The sequence below is a fragment of the Lissotriton helveticus genome, chromosome 3_2, assembly GCF_964261635.1.
Source record: "Lissotriton helveticus chromosome 3_2, aLisHel1.1, whole genome shotgun sequence".
Classification (NCBI taxonomy): domain Eukaryota; kingdom Metazoa; phylum Chordata; class Amphibia; order Caudata; family Salamandridae; genus Lissotriton; species Lissotriton helveticus.
The window spans coordinates 354,223,155-354,245,873 of NC_136062.1; the positions used below are offsets into that span (position 1 = coordinate 354,223,155).

Consider the following 22,719-nt stretch of genomic DNA (forward strand, 5'->3'; position numbering starts at 1 on the left):
AATCTTGTAGATTTCACTGAGTCACTTTTCAGGGGCGTTCCTGCGACGGAACGCCCCCCCCTGCACCGGAACGCCTACGTGAAACCTGACACAGGTTTCATGTGGCGCAGGGCCTTACACCGTGACGCATCTCCATAGATGCGCCACGTTGTAAATGCCTCGTAGGGATGTGCCACGTTTACGCCACCTTGCGTGACGCAACAGCGGCGTAAACGTGGCACAAGGGGCTTGTAAATCTGCCCCCCGTTTGTACTACTGGTCTAAAAGACGTGGCTTTAAACCATCCCTGGCGTCTATGCACAGAAGCACCGGCAAGTTGACGAAAGTTAGTGTTTGTAATGTCCATAGCGCAATCTATAATCTCAGATGCGGCTCGTTCTCCCTCCAATAGGATCTTCCTTGCATCTTGTCTAAGATCCTCAGGGATGAGGTAAATAAATCAAGCCACTGCCGTAGTAGAGAATTTTTTACCTATAAGGTCCAGCCTCTGTCCTTCTTTATCGGGTGGTGTTGTTATGGGCATCGCCGTATTTTTGGATCTTTGTTGAGCGGCTTGAGAAATCACTGTATCTGGTCGTGGATGACTGATCGAACAAGATGGATTATTAGCAGGAGCCCGGTACTTATTCTCAATGCGAGGCAGTACAGCCAGAATGGACAGAGGTGTTTTCATGATTTTAATTCCTTCATTCCAGATATAATCAATGATAGGAACAACTTGTGTGATCTTTCTAGACTCTACATTGAAATCATTACAAAAGCAGTCCGTTTGCTCTACTGTAACAGGTAATTGAAATCTAGATGCTGCTCGCTGCATCAAGTTATGCAACCCCTGATGTCCTCAGGTGGAGAATCTGAAAGCTGAGGAATGGGTGGCGCTGGCATTGGTATGACATAATCATCCTAAGGATCCGTGGTAATAGTCCTGTCAGGTAACTCACCTTCTTCAACCTCCGAGGAGGAGGAGGTAGTGTCATGGTGCAGTAGTTCAGATGGACCTGAAGGATGAGGCGGTAAAGCAGGAACTTCAGACTGAGGTAACGCAGCAATGATTTCTGCTGGTGGAGGTGGATTTTCTGGGACAACCTGTTGTGGGGGAAACGTAGATGAGGGAGAAGAAGAAGTCACAGAAACCGTAGATGAAGGAGTCAACATGAGAGTTTTAACCTGGCTTTTACTCACTGTTTTGAAGTCGATGATCTCTTGGATTCCTTAGAGGGCGTAGATAGTGTTGACCCAGAGGAAAGTTTATGTATCCTCTGTGAATGGTCAGAAACATCTTGGGAAGCCTTATGATATTTTCTTATCTCACTAGAATAGCTGTAATGTGATCTAGCCCTTTTACTTGAAGTTGAGGCCTTGTTATCCTCCTCAGCCAATGAAGATTTGACCCATAAAAGTATTCTTGCCTTTCTATCATGATACAGTGTTCTTTAAAGATGTATATCTTCAGCACTTTCCTAAATTGGAGTAGGGCTGGGAAGTCATTATGGATACAGGGAGGTAATTTCGGATCCTGGGTGCCATAGATTGTAAAGACGTGTTTCCTTATTTTTTTCTTTTCTACACTTCTTCATCTTCAGTCTATTCAGTAGCAAGCTGCAGGTGTGCCGAGAGCTACCAGAGATGGTAAACTTGTCAGGAGTTTGTGTGGCCTGGCAAGAGCAAGCAGTATAAATCCTTCAGGTTGGGGTTGCTGTTGATGTGGGTTGATGAAGTCATATTTCTTACAGCCCTTGAAGAGGCCTTCTGTTTCCAGCTGAATGCCCTTAAGGGGCCCATTGTAGCATTTTGGAGACTGTGGAGCAGGTCATTACCACCATTTAGATTGTGGGTGTAAACAGAAGTTCTGAAGTCCCTTTCTTGGAAGAATAGTTTTTACTTTTTACAGAATAAATTGGTATTGGGCCGTCTTAGGGGCATATTAACAAGAGCTTTATCTCTGCTTTTTTGGCTTTAAAGCCAAAAGAGCAGAGATGAAACTATCGCCCTATTTACAAGAGGGTGCTAACATGCATAATCGCATGTCAGCACCCTTTTTCCCTACGCCTCCCTTTGCACCTCTAATGAGATGCAAAGTGGGCATCACTGGGCAGTACAGCCTTGCAAATATCGCTGATGTGCACATCGCGATATTTACAAGGCTGCCCCAGAATTTTAGCAGACGTTCGTTTTTGGAGCAACAGCTGTTTTCTCCAAAAACTAACGTCTGCTAAAATCCTGATTTACCCATACCTAACATAAGGGGTGGATTATGCTGCTACGACCACAGTGTCATATCAACAAGGTTATCACCCTTTTGCAGGGAACATCAATGGAAAACCAGCGATATTCCCTGCAAAACTGTGACAACCTTGCTGATACAACCATGTGGTCGTATCAGCAAAATCCACCCCCTATGTTAGGGATAGCTAAGTCAAGATTGTAGCAGACTTTTGATTTTAGCGAAAACCGCTGTTTTCACCAAAATCTAACATGTGCTAAAATTCTGTGTGCTGCCTTGTAAATATCGCGATGTGAACGTCAGCGAATTTTTACAAGGTAGTCCATTGCGGTGCGCCCAGTGGAGCCCACTTTGCATCTCATTAGAGATCAAAAGGAGGCGTCGGGGAAATGGGTGCTAACATGCGATTATGCATGCTAGTACCCTCTTGTAAATAGGGTGATAGTTTTATCTCCGCTATTTGGTCTTTTTAAGCCAAAACAGCAGAGATAAAGCCCTTGTTAATATGCCCCTTAGTACTAATAAAAGTTGGGTTTGAATCTGTGGTGGTGGAACATTGTTGAACTCAGAGTACTTATGCTTCAACAATTGTAGAACAGCCATTGTACTAATAATATATACAAATACTTACACAGATATACACCAGAACAATACATCTTATCCCTGCGTGAATTCAATGTAAACACCAACAAGAAGAAAAGAGTGAGGTTTCCTTGACCCTAAAAGCCACTACAAAAATCAATTTACTGTGTACAACTTTTCTAGAAAGTGGAGCTCAGCTTGTTGGCCCTCTAGATAGAAAATTCGGTTTTCAAAATGACCAACAAATATGGCCATATGAATTACTACATTTCATTACATATAAATTCACCTCATAAATTAATTGGGGATATCCTGTAATCTGACAGATTTTACAATCTGTTGAAGCAATGACTCCAGGCATACTAGAAATGAATACTTGAGACTTATAAATTTGCTTTTCTTTTTTTAGAATGTAGAAAAGTGTGAAGTACTGTACCTTGATCTGCCACCTTATCGATGTTCACCTTGAGTTCATGTGCCATGAAGCCAATGACTGAGAAGATGACAAAGCCTGCGAAGATGCTTGTGGCACTATTAGTGCATGTAACTATCAGTGTGTCCCTGTAGGAGAAAAATGTTGACAGCAGATTTTATGAATATAGGCTATCTAAACTCGAATAGTCACACTATCCATTTACGGCACTTTCACTAGCTTTACAACAAAAACAGAAGCAATTTGTGTACGTTGGAAGAATGAATAAAGCTCATTTATGAATCATTCTGTAGACTACATGTGCTTACCACAGAAGTGTATAAGTTCCCTTTTCAGTAGGCTATTGTATTACTCTTGACAGATACTAGGAGAAATCTATGACTTATGTCATCATGCACATTTTCCTTCTCAAGATATGACTGTGTACTATGTGGCCCAATGAGGCTACTTACAGAGATTCTCATCATATTCTATACCTGATAGAATATCTCATCTGGGGAGGCAAAGCTGCAAAGACTACCAATGATGAGTGGGTTATATTATGACAAATGATTTAAAAAGTTGCCAAACACTAGGATCTTGTCATGCAAAGAGCAAAAGGAGGTAAAATATAGCTGCCTCTTATCTATCTGTCTATCTGCCCATCTGTCTATCTGTCTATCTATCTGTCTATCTATCTATCTATCTATCTATCTATCTATCTATCTCGCTAGCTATCTAGCTATCTGTCTGTCTATCTCTCTGTCTGTCTACCTATCCACTTGTCTACAGGTATATCTGTCAATTTCCATATCTATCTAATATTATCCTAAAATTAGAATCTTCTTGATCTTCTACTACGCCCATTCCTAATCTCTCTCCTTCTTCTTCTCAATGTGTTTCTCTCTGTACTATCTTCTACCTCTGTCTAAAGACAGAGAGTGATCACAATACAAAAGACAGACATTTTTCAGCAGAAGAGTTCTCCAAAGACTATGACTATACAATGTGAAAAGGAGGAGAACACTCATAAAATGATTGCATAAATCAGACACTCAGCTGAAGGTGTGAAGACAATACCAGAATTGACGAAGCCCTGACACAGAAATAGGGGGATCATTAACAGAGAACTCAAATGTGTAAGAAATGCATTGTAAAAACAAATATCGACTTACAGATTATTTTAGAATTGCACATTAGCATGTGTTTAAACCATTGCAGAAATGTTTTCAAACAGAAAAATGAAACAGGGAAAATGGGCTTGCTTAAATGTATATGAAAATAATGTGAAGACTTTTTTTGTACTAAGCTGTCATTCTTTGATGTACCCTTTTATTTAGGCCCAAGCCTTTTCTTTCGACTCCTGGTCATAGCTAAGAAGACGTTTATTTAGGACTTTTTGCCTTGCACCTGCATTTTTCTGAAGAATGTGCTGGCTTCACGCTTCTCTTTCCTTAGCTTTATCATATAATACCATATTAGTTTATCTATGTACCAGTGGATCTGGATGGTAACAAGTACAAATCATTTTCCCTTCCATGCGGGGTGCCACAGGGTTCATCATTGAGCCCTATGCTGCTTAATATCTATGTGGCACCCCTAGCTGGAGTCATAAGATCATTCCGCTTCCAACTAACTTCCTATGCTGACGACACTCAAATAGTGCTGTCACTGAGGGAGGGGAGGGAAAAGGAAACTGGAGCAAGTTTCCAAGACTGTATGCAGGCCATCTCATGTTGGATGTCCTCAAACTGTCTTAAACTGAACTCCAGCAAGACAGAGGGCCTAAAGTTTGGAAATAACTCATGTGTGTGGCACCTGACTGGTGGCCAGAAGACCTCGTGCCTGCGCTTCAACCGCTAGGCGAGCAAAAAACCTTGGGGTAATGTTTGTCAACAAGCTCACCATGGGTGAACAAATACGTATGAAGATATCAGCCTGCTTTTTAGTCCTAAGAATTGTAAGGAAAATAAGCACTTCCTGTCTGAAAATAGCCTTTAGAAAGTGATAACAGCCCTCATAATATCACGCTTGGACTTTTGTAATGGCCTATACCTTAATGCCCAAAAGCAGCACATCAATCGGCTCCAGCTGGCCCAAAACACAGCAGCAAGACTGTTGTCAGGTACTACAAAATTTGACTCATTAAGAGAGGAGCTGAAGAAACTCCACTGGCTCCCGGTGAAACAAAGAGTTTGTTTTAAAGCACTCTGTACCATTTTTAAGCCCATCAATGGAGCAGGTCCCGACTTCCTTAGACGTAAATTCCAATGGTACGTCCCGGGAAGAATGCTACGTTCCACTGGAGCTAAACTAGTTCAAGTCTCCCCTTTCAAAAGAGTAAATTGGGGAGAAAGGAGTTTTATCAATTGTGCCGCCGGGGTATGGAACGAGCTTTCCCCCCATCTTAGAAATGCCCTGGATCTCCTTACTTTCAGAAGGGGTCTGAAGACCTGGCTCTTTTCCCAGTAGCATATACCCACTTTTCCCAGCAACCAGTGCTTAGCGCCAGGACTCACCAGGGTAACCGTGAGCGCTACAATTGCGAATAACATAACATAACAGTGAACCTTTCCATGAGTTCTAAGTGAATAGGGTGTTAAAATGAAGAATAGGTTGGTTATATTATGTATGCTTAACTACATTGACATATTTATTTCAGGGCATCTGACTAGCCTTTGTATTCACAATAGACATTGTACGTAGCTTTTAGCATAGATAAGAAGGTTGTCATGAGAACTTTCCTCCATGTTTCTAACGCATCGAAACAGTGCCCTACTATGTACCGGCATGAATATTTACCATAGGAATCGGGAGGAGAAGTAGCGGATGTTGACCACACAATGCTACTGTAACAATCAGTTATCTATCAATAATATTCTGCTGATTGCTGCAGCAGCTGTGGGGGACTAAGTTTCCAAAACGATTCTTTAGGGAAAGCTCTAGCCTCTAGCTATGCTCTAAAATCTTGCTATTTTCTGAAAAAGAAGTCTTCATGGGTTTCTCTGCGTAGGGTAGATTAGGCTCTGTAACTTAACTTAGGTAGTGACAATTTCCTTTATGGAACACTCTGTATTGATTTATGCTGTCACTAATCAATCTTTTACTCAATATTTCTGTAAACTGGACCAATCTGAATAAAGATGGCAAAATCATACTAATCCTTTAAGATAAATAAAGGTTTTGAAAACTCATTCAGTCTCTCATTATTGGCTGAATATTAAGGATCTGGCAGTTGATGATTTATGCATGACTTGTGTTTTGGTCCTGCTCCATTTGTACCATGTGGGCAGAGGTCTATCTGACCTGTCAATCGCCATCTGCATTTCCAAAGGTCTCAATCTGTAAGTCAGGGTTTTTAGTCCTAAGAATTATTTGGCCAATCATTTAGGCCTAACAAATGTAAAGCTGGAGAAGAGGCATGTTTTTTTTGTAAACAGCTGGCAGGTAGACTGAATGGGCTAGGGGATATATAATCAGCATATTTTGTTTCTGTGTATCAGCATCGCTGTTCACGCATCCACGTTTAGAGAAAGTGGACTTGTCTAGCAAACAAAAATATAGCCTCAATGTTTCATGGCCAATAAAGATCCTACTCACTTTTCCTATTGTCTAGTCCTGATACTCCTGGCCCTAAGTGGTGTCCAGCTGACAACTGCGTTCGCAGAAAAGAGTACATGTACCGAAAATCATGTGCACCTGGCTCTTGCCAGTAGGCAGCAGAGTAAAGTAACTTTAAAGTGTGTGCAGCTGGTGCATGGAGATATGTGACCAGTGGCAGGAATGGACGACGTAGACAGGAGCGACTCGTATTTATTTAATTTTCCTTCGTAGTCTGTCCAATCCAACCCACCCCGCCCAACCGCCCCATCGCTCTTACCTGCATAGGCCACTCCTGGATGTAGTACCATGGGACCAAAGTACCCACACTGGCTTGCCCAGCTGCGATTTGGACAAACTGCTTTATCTACCAGTGTATTAGTTTACATATGGGTTGATACTAGAAATGTTTACAAACAAAACAATCTTGAGCATTAGCAAACATTACTTTCTTCATGTAATATATTCAAGAAATTGAATGAGAATTGTTTTTCTTTACCACATTAAGTATTAGTATAGCGTTTTCCTGCATACTGAGAAGAGAGTAAACTGCTTGTATTCTGAATTCATGTTGTAACATGTATTATTATTACATATACTGCACAATCATCTCTTTTTTTCTACTAAGGGTATTTATTTTGTCATGGAGCTTAATTGCATGGAAAGTCATTAAATATTTGAATACATTTTTTTGCAGATATTGTTTTGTGGAGGAAGATGCATTCTCTGCTGCTTCTAATAGCAATAGGGTTGTTTTAATTAAATTTTGCTGCAGTAGAGGCAGTCGGAAACCTCTTTAGCCTGCAGTGTATCTGTGCTAGTGCTGGCTGGAGCTAAGATTCAAATTGGAGTCCAAACTTCACAGCCAAACTTTATAAACCATGCATCTCACTCAAAAGAGCAGTACACCTCACACGTTGAGCCTCATATCTGGAAGGCGTAATGGCCACCGGCCAGGTTGTCTTTCGCGCTCTGTCTGACAACTCCCACAACCCCCATCCTATCCCACTTAGGAAAACAGATCTATTTGTGCACATGAGCCACATTGCAAAATTCTGGGCTGGATGCAAAAAGTACTGTTTGCAAACTGACCAGTGATACATCAGGCCCTACGTTCATAAAATGGTATTGAAATCTGAATATACCTCACAATTCCAATATAGATACTGTACCTGTAGCAGTTATTGTGAAACTTGTTATAGGATGAGAGAGTTATCAGACCTCCCCAGGCAGCAGATAAGGAGAAGAATATCTGTGTTGCTGCATCCTTCCAAACCTAGAACAACAATGAAAATGAAAATGAAGTGAGCTTACATGGCACATACACTTTCTGTTTTAAAGACGTTCACCCGCATTTCTCACTTTCTAAAAACTACACATGAGAAAAAATTGTCACAAAGCCAAAGCATTATTGAGAGCAAAAAACAACAGCAATCAAACATACTAAAATAATGAATGCAAACAAAACCTAAATCTCTGTAGTTAACTAATCTATTGAATAATTGTAGTGCTACTAATAAGTACAAAGCTATGATATGATGCCTACCAAGCACTTTAAACCCTCCAAAGTGTGGGATGTGCAGTTGGAAGGTGTCAAGCATGATGGATGAAATGTATGATGCTGTGTTATAGATTAGATCAAAAGTGGGAAATGTGTAGTTGCTTGGGAAAAGTTGATTTGAAACTTCACAGTCGCCACTGAGCGTTTAATCATTGTAGAACTGTTGTTTTCGCTTGGGCACCACTCCTGTTATATTTTGTACTGAAACAAAGAAGTTACTCTAAATGGTGGTTGCAATGTGATGTAGTGTGCACTGTGTAGGAACATTCTATTACCTAGGTACAAAAATTCATCCTACCCAAATTTGCATGAGACCATCATCTTGTAAAACAGGCAAAACATTTCTTGAGTTCATATCATGTTCCTCTATATCTTTGCCAAAAATTAGGAAGTCACCAAGGAAAACTGGTTGAAAGCAGTAAAGTGCTATGGTTCCTCATCCAATTCAACCTGGTGATAAGCACTTGTAAGGTCAGTTATAGAAAACACTGTAGTTCCACCCACAGCCTCCATTAGTTCTTGTAATTCGGTAGTAGGATGTTGTCAGTCCAAATGGAATCATGTAGGCAATGAAGTTCTACACATTGTCCCAGTTCTCCTGTACTCTTCAATGAAACCACTACAGCAGATAAACAGTCTGAACATTCTGTTGGTTCTACTTAGGTCTGGGTAAAATTGGAGTAATTTTGGTAATTTTGCTTTATTCTTCTGACACAAAATTACCAAAAAGTGTGTGATTATGCCCGTTCGCTTAATTAGGAGTAATTTATTAAAAAAATATTCATACACTTGAGCACAGGAACAGCTAACTTAGTTAGCATGTACATTAGCTGGCTGTTCTTGTTCTATTGCATTTAACGCTATTTTCTTAGTGTAAAATGGTTCAGCGTTTCCATTTTAGACATGAGGGTACGTTTTGCACTAAGAAAACAGAACTGAAAACTGGATTTGGATTATGCTCCTCACGTAATTCCATGTAATCCCACGTAATTTTACAGTCATTTTGCATAACTATGTGTTACACTCACCCTTAGTTCCATAATTTCTTTAGGACACAAAACCTTTAGCACCTCTTTGAGTTTTCCCCTTTATGATGTATTGGTCTGACATTATCTCTGGTCATTATCTTATGTTTGTACCCTTTAAACTTCCCAAATATTGTTGTAACCCCTTCCCGCGATGCAGGGGGAGGGGGAACGCGCGTGGCGCCGTGGTGCTTGTGACGAGCTGAGCTCGTCATGACCACGCCCGCTCAATGGAACACCCAGCACAGCAGGGGAATTATCCCCGCTTGGGCGTTCCACAGCAATTATGACGAGCACAACTCGTCATGAGCACAGCTCCCATGTGCCACCGGAGCTTGTCATGTGCGCCCAAGGTGTTAAAAACCTCCTCAAGTTCAGCCTCCATCGCAAAATATCTCTCACACCTTCTGGTATCCTCATGCAGCACATACACTTGAGTGTGTGCCCTAAACTTCAAACGTATTCCCAATTTCTCTTAGTGAGGCCACCCCAAAATAGCTCTCATCAGTCCACAACAAACAGGCTCTCAATCATCTTGCAAACTTTAAAATGTATCACATGCCAAAAAAAAGTATTTTCAATTCTGTGTTCCGAATACCTTTGCGACACACAGTAAAGGGCACCAACCTCCTTCCTGGCCCCAATATTTCAAACAAAACACTACCAAAGTATGGTATACCTTTCACAAGAGTCCAACATTACATTTTGCAATACACCATACATAAGTACATCGCATATCAGAAGTCCTTTAGTGCTACTTCCTCCAATGCTGCTATCAACAGACAAAACCACAACCTCACTCTCGCTCATAGTATTATCATCAACCTCAGAGACGACACAATTAATTTGCTTGCTCAATACTGTTTACACTCTTCTAAAGTGTCCTCTCTTTTTACACTGATTACACGCCTTGTCAATTACTGGACAATACTTAGTAACCTGTAGCAATGACCAACCTTTCTTCAATTGGTATGAACACTACCTTCTTTGAAGTTACTTTTTTCTTTTCGATTTTATTTATAGAACCCAACTTTGGACACAACACTTGCTCTCATGCTTTCAGCATCTTTATCAACTAACTGCAAACAATTCTCTAATAACTTTATACTGTTTGCAGCCTTAATTACAATGTTCGACAAGGCAATGGCTGTAGCCCACAATCGCTCCTGTAACTTTTTAGATATGGTCTTGTTTCCCTATGAACTGAAATATAACTGTTACTTTGTCCCCTTTTTTTCTCCCTTTGTTCCCAGCTCCCTTCCCCCCTCTTCAAGTCCTTGTATACTGCTACTGATTACTGTACAGCTCTGATACCCTAACTCAAAAACAAATAAATAAAAAAATCAATAATAAATATATAAAAATATTTGACCTACTAATAGATCAAAACAAATGTCATGTAATTTCTGCACAGCAAGACCAACCACCAGGAAGTAATGAAAAGTGACGTATATTAAAAACTGTTCCAAGATCATTTACCTATAGCGTGATGAATGCCGTACTGTTATTTTATAATTCTAACATGGCTCTCCTGATTTTAATAGCCAGCAGAATTAAGTTAGCCACAGCTGAACAGATAAATTGTGTGAACAGTTGCTGCAGACAAAGAAGGGAAAATCTTGATTCTACCTGTCACAAAAACCCATCTGACAGGTCAAAACCTCCCTTTAAAATATAAATAAGTCACACCTAGATGGGCTGTGTAGCTCACAAGGCATGGTGCATGATATTTAAAAGCGTGACAAGGAGAAATGTCATATTAACTTGTACTTACAGTGACTAGCACTGCACAGCTATTTTTCAATATGACAGGCCTAATTGTCTAATGTAGAAAACCAGAGTACAGATTGAACGCCTAGTACTGTAGCTCAGGAAAGGGATGAACCCAAAAAATTATTAAACAGCAATTTTTTATAGTTATTAAAGATCCAATTTAATGGTGAAGTCAGATTTAGATAAATATTAAGGAAATGTTACTCATAGAAAGTTACATTTTCCCAGCCTGAAGCTCCTGGATGTTATTGTGCATTGCTCTCCAACTTCTTCTAGCCAGAGATTATCATTTGATAAGGTGTGAAATGCATTGGGTGTACACTAGGATTACCATAGTACACTCCCCACACACACCACCACCCCTCACAGCCCACGTTTAGTATGGTCAAAGACTTCTGCCATCTTAAAAATGTCCTATTTTGGTAGGTTTCACCCCCTGGACTTTCAGCCCATTGGTTAGGACGTATCCAAGAGTTTTTCTCACCTACAAGCTTGTGCCAGGCAAACATGTGGCACCTCAGAACACTGCTGAACTTGGGGTAGAACAGAGTAGCACTGGACCTTCTGCACAGGGCCTGAGAGGAGCCCTGAAGGGCTCGATCTTTTTCCCAGTTCAAACTTTTCCTAAAGTAAATTGTATGTTCTATTCCAATTCTCTATTGAACCACTCCACCAATCCGTATTCACAAGGATTGTAAATAGGCGGTTCTATAACGTTTGATTCCGTTCTTCTTTTAGACAAATGCTAAAATTGTCACCAACAAATTGAAGACCATTATCTGATACAACCACTTCCCAGACAACCTTCTCTACTGAAAATCTTTTCACAATACAAAATCACATTTGCTACCTTCACCTCCTTAAAGAAAGTAACAGCTGGCACTTGGTGGAATAATCCACAAGACCAGGAGCAAACTTACTATCAGGACCTAGACAATCACACGAGCCCCAAATGTCTATGGTAGCTCTCTCCCAAGCCCTACAGGGAAAAACCAATGGTTCAATAGTTGAGTTTTATCACTACATGTGCAAGGTCCAGTCACAGACAAATCTTCCAACATGACTGTCCATTCCGGGACACCAAAAAATCATTAAGCGCCCTTCTTTTCATTGCGGATATGCCATTATGTCCTTCATGCAACAGTATTAATAATTGTTTACATAAACCCTTCAGCACCACCAACCTGTCGCAATTTCTAACAACGCAATTTTAAAACAGACAACAAATACCACATAGTTAGAAATTCACTTAAATCTGACTTTTCTTTTTGACTCACATTCCCTGTATTATTTAATTTGGAAAACAGTAATTGCATAGTTTCTTCTTCCCGAAATGCTTCCTTCCACTTGTTCTACCAGATGGCTCTCTAACAGACATCACCTATTTCAGCAACCATCCACTCATACGTCTCAAGTGTCGGATTGTCAGACAAGAGTTTCCAAGATAAGCAATCAGCATTGATATTTTTGGATCCAGGTACATACTTGATAGTGAATGTAAATTCTTGCAGACGATATAGCCATTTGGCTATGTGTGTTGTTGCTTTTCCAGCCCCTTTTGTGGTGAACATGTCAATCAATGGTCTATCGTCCGTACGTAATTTGAAGCGAGCACCAATAAGCCAATGGTGCTTTTTTTATACTGGAATACTTACTTTCAGTCACCCTTAATGTGCATGATACAAACGCAACAACTCTTCATACCACTTCTACACCTGTATTAACACTGCACCCTTCCCATATGCACTGGCATCTGTCACAACAATAGAAGCATCCTTAGGATCGAACGGCTTCAGAACACCAGCATTGACAATTGTTTTCTTCACTTCATCAAATACTAACTGACATTCATAAGATCATCATACTTGGCTCCTTTCTTCTTCAAGGATAGTAAAACATGCACCTTTTCAGAAAAGTGTTTGACAAACTTAGAGTAGTACTCTGCTAACCCTAAGGAGGATTTTAACTGATCTTTGTCCATAGGTGCAGGTGCCTTCTCAAAGGCTTCTATTAGTTTAAACTTAGTTTTAACCCCTTGCGCAGAAAATGTGTGTGCAGATATTCCACCTCCTCTTCCTCACACTACACTTGTCTATCCCAATGGTTACCCAGCTTGTTCCAACGTCTTCAACACCTTTTCCTAAGCCTAATCAATTTGTTCTTATTAAAACCCCAATCCAAAATGTTGTTTTGGAAGAACAACACATGAGAAAGACCACTCAACACACCTTGCATAATCATCTGAAAAACCGTTTATGCAGTGGCCAAACCAAAAGGCATACAAAAACATAAGAGGAGTACCATCAGAAGCGGTTAAAAGAACGTTCTGAGTGGGATGACTACTGAAAGAAGAGAGTCCTTCTTTTATTTAAAAACCCCTCACTCACCAACCTAGTTGGTGACATGCTTCATCATCGGGGTCCACCCTGATAGCCGAATGCCATCAGGGTGTGCTGCGACACCTGAATTACGGTGGAGCGGGTATTTGTGTGTGAGAAGTGAAAAAATTGTGTTAAAAATTGTCCTGGTATACTTGTGTGAAAAGAATATTTTATTTATAAGTTACTGGACAATGTTAAAATCAAGTGTGTGGATACACAAAAGAGGTATATTATGACCAAGTGTATCGCTATGTGTACGGTCTACATGTTTCAACCCGTTATGTAGGAATGTCGGGTTTTCATCAGGACCAAAAAGAAGGAAAGTGGGTGGTCAGGACACACTAACGCCCTGCCAGTCCAAAGTTCCTTGGGACTACTGACAAAAATCTGTCGCAGTCAGGGTCTTCACATCCGAGTATGGGTGAAAAAAGCAAAAAGACTCCTATTCTGGGTCTTAGGGCTTCACGGGGTAGAGGGACGGAACCACGTGAAATAACGTATTAGTTACTGCGTGGTACAACTGCCGAGTACCTACTCGCCTCTCCGTGCATCCCCGCTAAGCCTAATCAATTTGTTCTTATTAAAACCCCAATCCAAAATGTTGTTTTGGAAGAACAACACATGAGAAAGACCACTCAACACACCTTGCATAATCATCTGAAAAACCGTTTATGCAGTGGCCAAACCAAAAGGCATGCATATAAATTGGAATGCTCCTTCAGATGTGATGACGGATGTCATGGGCTTCGAGTCTGGATGGAACATCACCTGTTGATAGGCACTTGATAAGTCTAATGTGGAATAATACATGGACTCTCACACATTGATCAACATTTCACTGATTCGGCAGGGGATGTCTTTCAATCCAAAACTCTCAATCAGGTCGTTCAGTTCAAATCAAATCAAATAGTGCTTGTAAACCACGTAGCTACTCTGTAGAGTGTCCCGGCACAGGAGAGACAAAATCTAAACAGCATCAATAAAAAAACAAGTTTTCAGGGTGTATATTCCAAAGAGCTCACATCACTGGTCACCCAAAGATTCCAAGTTACAGCAACTAACTCCAAGAAGTAAGTGCCTCCCCGTCTCTACCACCTCACCTTTGGCACAACAGCCAACAATGTGTGAGCCGAAGAAGGGTTCTGGAAGGATGATAATAGGTGAGTTGCTTGGAAAGGTATTTATGGCCTCTACTATAGAAAGCTCTACGGATATGCACCAATCCCTTTAACTACACTCTCGCCCATATTGGAAGCCGATGTAACTCCTTAAGATGGCCTTCCTAGGAATGTTGAGCAGAAGCCTAGCTGCAGCATTCTACATCAACTGGAATCTCGTACGCTGGTCCAGCGGGAGGCTCCAGTATAATGCATAAGCGTAGTCTACCCGAGATGTTATAAGGGCATGGACTACCATCTTCCAACAAGGAGCGGTAGGAAAGAAAAAAAACTTTCTCAAAAACTGGAGAAGACCAAAGCATATCCAAATTGTGCTCTACTTATGCGGCTTTAAGGGTACGTTACTATCAAACTTCACTCCCACATTCTTAACCACTATAGTTGTAGTCAGAACAGAACTAGGTCAAACCTCACCACCCCACAAAGAGGGGGAGAACCAAAAACCAGTACCTCTGTTTTGCTCGTCTTACACTGGAGGTAAATCTGACACATCCATTTAAACACTGCTGACAGGCGTGCTTCAAATCTGCAATGGGCACTAGAAATGTTACTGTCCCAAAATAGAATAATCTGCAAGTCATCAGCATAAGAAATTATCTGCATTCCATAGGATTCCATCAGGGTTGCCAAAGGGGATATATAGACATAGAACAATGTTGGGCTCAAGGCAGAGTCCTGGGTAACCCCAAACTCAATGGACTAAGAGTCTGACGAAAATGGGGACATCCCCACTGACTGATCTCTGTTCGATAAAAAGTAATGCAGCCAGGCCAGTGCGGTCCCGCCCAACCCGATGTCTCGCAAGCATTACATCAAGATAGAATGGGATACCATATCAAATGCCACTGAAAGGTCACATTTTCTGAGGATCCTAGCAAAGGATGGTAACAGGGAAATCAGCCTGTAGTTCGCCAGGACGGACTTCTCTGCTGGAGCAGTGGGATCAACCTGGCGAACTGAGAACAAAGGCCATGAGCCTAAGGGCAAGCTCAGACTCCTCAAATAAAATGGAGGAAAACTCTGTAAGGGAGAAAGACAATGGTAGACGAACTGTCAAGGGCCGTTCTAGAGACCATACTAGTCACTGCGATTAGTGACAGTGAATTCTCCTTGGCCGTCTGACACATAAGGGCCAATGCTGTTGTGGCACACACATACGTAGAATCCCATTGAACTTCTTTGCCAACACTATGGGACTGAGCCACTCTGAAGATTTGATTGGCTCTATAATACCTTCTCTGCAAAAAACTGTCAAATTCTTCGCGTAATTGACAACCTAAAACCAAAGGGACATTGCATACTTTATGTATTTTAAGTATTGCCCCTCTTTTCAATACAATGTGATGTTCAAATTTCTGCACACATCCCAACTTCTGTGCAAACAACTTGGCGTCAATAGATTTCCATTTTCTAACACTTGTTCAGGATGATTAGGGTCAAGTACAATCCCTATTGCACTCTGCTCCTTCCACCATAGAAAAGTATTGCCCTTCTTTTCTACATACACACTCCCGACAGCTTTTAAGGAACCTATGACCAGCAATTTGACTTCACAATACCCTTGAGGGTCCACATCCGTGGAAGTTATTTTGCAGTTGCCTAAATTTTCCCAAATTACTTTGTCAATCAAGGTATATGGAGAACACCACCCACATTGGTACTAACCCCTCAAACCCCCAGCACCTCCACAGCATCACAATTGGAGTCTTCAGGATTATTTGTTTTTCCTCTTTGATAATTTTGAATCCAATTCCCTTTAGACTTATCACCATCCATCACATTTGCCTTGCATACTCTGAAAAAATGTCCCAAGCTGTAACATTTGGCGTCATCAGCCAGACATGCACTGGACTCTGTTAAATGTCTCATATGGCTGCATCTATAACATTGTTTTTACATCATGGCAGCTTGTGAGTCTTTAGAACTGTTGTGCCTCTTATCCTGATCCTTTTTATGTAGATCACAGACACTTTTCTCATTGTTCGCTTTAGTATTTTTTTGTCCTTCATTTAACTCCTTAACATAAAGAGATACATTTTCAATACGTTTTCTATACTATTTTTCTAGAGAAGGATCGTTCATGCCCTATAACTTTTCTTGAATGTTCATATTACATGTTCTGTTTCTCATTTGATCTCTAATTATCTCTTCATGTTATTCCCTGATTTATACGAGGCCGCTAGAGTTCTTTAAACTGACACATACTGCTCAATGGTCTATCTTGGTAACTGGGCATGAGAAAAATAAATTATGTCTTTCAACTTCTATGATAATTTTCCTCCCATTACTTTCCTCCAAAAGCTCCAATAGCCTTTGTATACTCATCCGCAGACCCCTCAACAGCTCTTGACTCTTCATCCTTCTCTTCTCTATCACCAATAGGCTCAGGTAAAGTTTTTTTTACCCTCCTGCCTTCCGCACCAAGGATGTGCCTAAAACATAACCCATTTCCCTTTTCCACAAACACAACAACTGCAGTGGGCTCTAGATATGTTTTAAACACTTCCCTCTAGTCTTCCCAAGCAATAACAGGAAATTGTGGTTCCTGCAAAAACATGGGAGGTGCAACTACTGTATGCATTGTCGTTTTCACCCCACTAATATTCCTAACAAATAAATAGGTCCAAATAACAAATAAATCAACAAAAATAAACAAAGTAGTCACTATTCTCACTCAGCAGACTCTTACAATGTCACCACAATACCCTGTCAGGTTCAGCTTTCCTCTTCCTCAGATATAACATTTTTATTTTTCCTCCTATTTCCTGCGTCCTTGTCAATGGCTCTTCAATCCAAGACTCTGCTTTGTTCTTCCTCTTTGTCTAGCCTCAGAAGCACAGGAAGCCATTTCAGCCAATCCATGACACATTGCCATAGCCACTCCCTTTACAGTGCTCAGCCCTCTCAGCAGCCTTGTCATTTCTACTAGCATCACCGACAGCACAAAACACTGTGAGTAGTTCCTCCACTGCGCTCCACAACTGCGCGCCAACATGAGATACGGTGAGCAGCTTCCACACTGTGCTCATCAACTGCATGCCAACAAGGAACACATCCCTGTATGGTTCAGCATCGTTGCACTAACTGAATGTAGGCAATAGTCTACTCTACCACACACACGCAGCACGACCCTCTCAGCTGTTCCTCGCAATCACGTTAATCGCTCGTGGCTTCCCAGCAATGGCCGAATATAGCGCCACAGTTCTCCAGGCTGTGTGCTTCCCCAAGGCTCAGAATTCACCACGTCGTGCCTTTAACTGTGTAAAATGAAACAAAACTGGTTGCCAGTACTGTGCAACGGTTCAATACATTCTCAGATGAATGAGCTACCAATTGCTCATTCCAAAGGACCACTCTTTCAGTCAAGTCTTAACTAGAAAAATGAATTTTAATTTTTTATTTTCAGTTCGAAAAACATAACTTATTTTATTCTTGTTTCTCGTTTGTTTTCGTCATTCAACATTGAACAATATCAACATTAGGGAAAATTGAAGAGTAATCAAGGAGGGGACTATTCAAGGAAGAAACAAGTGGCTTCGTAACTTGTATGTTAAGAAACAATCTTGAAAGACATTTAGACGCTGTGTTGGACAACATATATTAACAATGGACACTGTACACACATAGGTTGGTGGTGAGGGAAAGGGAAAAGGTTGTGGTGACTTTTGAGTGGAAAAACTTGATAATCAGTTTTTGTATAATGGCCCCGGTGCTAGTCCTAGTTATATCACAGGTGTAGCCTAATACACTTAATGAAGCAGTATATAACTAACGTCATGTTTAACCATTTAGACCATCTATACTTTATTAATTTACACTCATATTTACAAGAATGAAGATTGGACTAAACACTCAAAAATAAAAATAAAACCACATCAACTAGCTCGGTCGACGCGTTTCGAATCCCTTTTGAATCAAAGGATTCTCTTCATGACCAAACACATTCAATCTGGAAGACACAAATAAAATAACAGTCTTTCAGTCATCGCCATGAGAAACACTCAACTCTCACTCGGTCCAGCTCACATTCTCAGAATTTACCTGTGTCACTTATTGAAGGCTTTGGGGCTTTGTTAGCTGAACATTAGGATAATAAAAAGCTATGTCACTCCAAAGGATCTACTCAAATATTCGTATAAATCATTACAAGAAGCGGAAGAACAGCCTTTTTAATTTTTGTACTCACTTTGAAATACGTTGTAGCAAACCCCAGTGTAGTTCTAGGACTACGGAAGTAGGACGTCCATTTTTTATTTTTAGTTTTTTGTCGTGTCTCGTGATTAAATCTGTGGGAAGATTTATGGAGAAATTACCCTCTATTTTGCATACAGACATGTCAAGAAGCTGCTTTCTCGTATGTGAGGGGTCGGGCTGGGAATCGTCGCTTGTTTTATCGAAACCGGTTAGGTTACGTGTCTTTTCTTCCCATGGGCTATGCATAGACTGTAACCTTATACGACTTAATCATTCACTGTCTCGAGCGTCTAGATTGTTGGATTAACATTACACACTCGGTCTTTGGTTCAGTCGCGTAAATTTAACAACAATTCACACTCCCGCTAGAGGGCTAGTTTGGAGGTTAGCGCTGGGAATTTACCTTTAGCGAGTACAAACGGTCTCCTCCAGTCTGCGTCGTCTCCGAGTGTGAGAACGCTGAAACTAGTTCCGGGTCCGCGGGTCTATATAGAAGCGCACTTCCGGGTTCAACTATTAGTGCCCTGGGGTTTGTAGTTCTTCTGACGAACAATGTTAATAACAAAATAATGTGAAAAAAATGTAAAGATTAAAAATTGGGAAAAACAAATTCCGTAGTTGGCTAGTTCTAAGGAGTGTTACTAAGCTTAATTTAACTTCCAATGGGGAGTAGTCACGAAAAAGCATTTTCGTGTGTTGTTCATTACTTCCTTGAATTCTATACACGAATTCCACTGTATTTATCACCAGATCTTATTATGGTGTTTGGAGTGACACCTCTACATAGTTTCTGTGTCCGTTCATAAGTTGTATAATTCAGACATCTCGTTAAGGCCTCGGATGGTGGTATTGAATTTCAGAATAAGCATCGCTTCTCGTTGTCTTAGTCTGGCCTCTACATCTCCGCCTCTTGGGTCTTGCTCCACTTTGGATATTACCGTCCATTTGAGATCATTCTCTCCATGTGAGTAGTCGATCCAATGTTGGACAAGTGGGGCTGTGAGAACTTTTTTCTTTATTCTTGATTTATGTTGTGACATCCTTTGCCTGACTTCTTGATTAGTCTTGCCTATATAAAGTCTGTCGCAAGGACACAGTATACCATAGACGACATTCCGTGTCTTGCAATTCGTAAATTGGTCATGTTTCCATGATATCCCGGCGTGTTGGAAAAGATTGCCTTCTATCGTAGAAATGCAACAGAGGCATGTTCTGCATTTTCGATGGCCCATTATTGGTGGAAGCCTGACGTAGTCTCGTAGTGTAGGAGCTTTAGTCTTAGGAATCGCCGCTCGGACGATTTGATTCGCTATACTTTTGTCTTTTTTATAGGCAAAAAGCGGTTCTTCTGTCAACTGGGCATCTAGATCTTTGAGTAAGTGCCAAGAGATATTAGATGAAAGGCAGAAGGTGGAAACACACACAATACGTTGTTGTTGTACTTTTTGCTTCTTCTTAAGGAGGTCTTCTCGTGGAGTCCACCATGCTCTCTGGATTGATTGTTTCAATAATTTAGCCGGATACCCACGATCCAGGAGTTTCTCTTTCAGGACGTTGGCATGGTTCATGTATTCTTCCTTAAAGGAACAATTTCTTCGAATGCGGAGAAATTGTCCTATCGGTAAATTCTGTTTTAAGCTCCTTGGGTGGTTGCTCGAAAAATCGAGCGCTTTATTTCGATCCGTTATCTTTTTGTATAGAGTAGTCACCAATTGTCCGTTTGAGCAGTGCACTTCCACGTCTACTGCTCAAACGGACAATTGGTGACTACTCTATACAAAAAGATAACGGATAGGACAATTTCTCCGCATTCGAAGAAATTGTTCCTTTAAGGATGAATACATGAACGGAAGTTAAATTAAGCTTAGTAACACTCCTTAGAACTAGCCAACTACGGAATTTGTTTTTCCCAATTTTTAATCTTTAAATTTTTTTCACATTATTTCGTTATTAACATTGTTCGTCAGAAGAACTACAAACCCCAGGGCACTAATAGTTGAACCCGGAAGTGCGCTTCTATATAGACCCGCGGACCCGGAACTAGTTTCCGCGTTCTCACACTCGGAGACGACGCAGACTGGAGGAGACCGTTTGTTCTCGCTAAAGGTAAATTCCCAGCGCTAACCTCCAAACTAGCCCTCTAGCGGGAGTGTGAATTGTTGTTAAATTTACGCGACTGAAGCGAAGACCGAGTGTGTAATGTTAATCCAACAATCTAGACGCTCGAGACAGTGAATGATTAAGTCGTAGAAGGTTACAGTCTATGCATAGCCCATGGGAAGGAAAGACACGTAACCTAACCGGTTTCGATAAAACAAGCGACGATTCTCGGCCCGACCCCTCACATACGAGAATGCAGCTTCTTGACATGTCTGTATGCAAAATAGAGGGTAATTTCTCCATAAATCTTCCCACAGATTCACTCACGAGACACGACAAAAAAGTAAAAATAAAAAATGGACGTCCTACTTCCGTAGTCCTAGAACTACACTGGGGTTTGCTACAACGTATTTCAAAGTGAGTACAAAAATTAAAAAGGCTGTTCTTCCGCTTCTTGTAATGATTTATACGAATATTTGAGTAGATCCTTTGGCGTGACATAGCTTTTTATTATCCTAATTTTCAGCTAACAAAGCCCCAAAGCCTTCAATAAGTGACACAGGTAAATTCTGAGAATGTGAGCTGGACCGAGTGAGAGTTGAGTGTTTCTCATGGCGATGACTGAGAGACTGTTATTTTATTTGTGTCTTCCAGATTGAATGTGTTTGGTCCTGAAGAGAATCCTTTGATTCAAAAGGGATTCGAAACGCGTCGACCGAGCTAGTTGATGTGGTTTTATTTTTGAGTGTTTAGACCAATCTTCATTCTTGTAAATATGAATGTAAATTAATAAAGTATAGATGGTCTAAATGGTTAAACATGACGTTAGTTATATACTGCTTCATTAAGTGTATTAGGCTACACCTGTGATATAACTAGGACTAGCACAGAGCCCATTATACAAAAACTGATTATCAAGTTTTTCCACTCAAAAGTCACCACGACCGTTTCCCTTTCCCTCACCACCAACCTATGTGTGTACAGTGTCCATTGTCAATATATGTTGTCCAACACAGCGTCTAAATGTCTTTCAAGATTGTTTCTTAACATACAAGTTACGAAGCCACTTGTTTCTTCCTTGAATAGTCCCCTCGTTGATTACTCTTCAATTTTCCCTAATGTTGATATTGTTCAATGTTGAATGACGAAAACAAACGAGAAACAAGAATAAAATAAGTTATGTTTTTCGAACTGAAAATAAAAAATTTAAATTCATTTTTCTAGTTAAGACTTGACTGAAAGAGTGGTCCTTTGGAATGAGCAATTGGTAGCTCATTAATCTGAGAATGTATTGAACCGTTGCACAGTACTGGCAACCAGTTTTGTTTCATTGTGTTCCTGGCGCAGCCTTACTGTGCTTTAAGCCATAACCCTTGTTGTTATCTATCTTTAACTGTGTAAAAACACCCACCACTGCAGTCCTTTCATCTATTTCTTTTCCCGCTGCCTGTCACTGTTGCTGCAATCATTGACTCTGATAAAGACAACTATATGGGGTTGCAAATACTGTTCCAGTATGCTTCCTCAGCTGTCATCATTTGTCTTCTTTTGGTAAATGGCCATATCCCTTCCTCGTTGCCAATTTTGTGACCAGAATACAGTAGTTGTAAAACAAAAGTATAAATTGATTGTTAGAGCATCAATTCATTCGTACAGCCGCAGTAAGATCTCCAATCCATTATTTCAGAA

The 22,719-nt window shown here is 40.7% G+C and overlaps 1 protein-coding gene across 1 annotated transcript in view; it reads right to left on the bottom strand.

The window, feature by feature from the left end:
• The window catches only part of SLC6A5 (solute carrier family 6 member 5), a 289,164-nt gene that overhangs the window by 125,821 nt on the left and 140,624 nt on the right, over window positions 1-22,719 (bottom strand). Inside the window, exons 8-9 of the mRNA XM_078684550.1 lie at window positions 7,991-8,094; window positions 3,243-3,367 (exon numbers count right to left, since the gene is read on the bottom strand). Coding sequence (XP_078540676.1) covers window positions 3,243-3,367; window positions 7,991-8,094 — 229 coding nt within the window. The remainder of the gene's footprint in view (window positions 1-3,242; window positions 3,368-7,990; window positions 8,095-22,719) is intronic.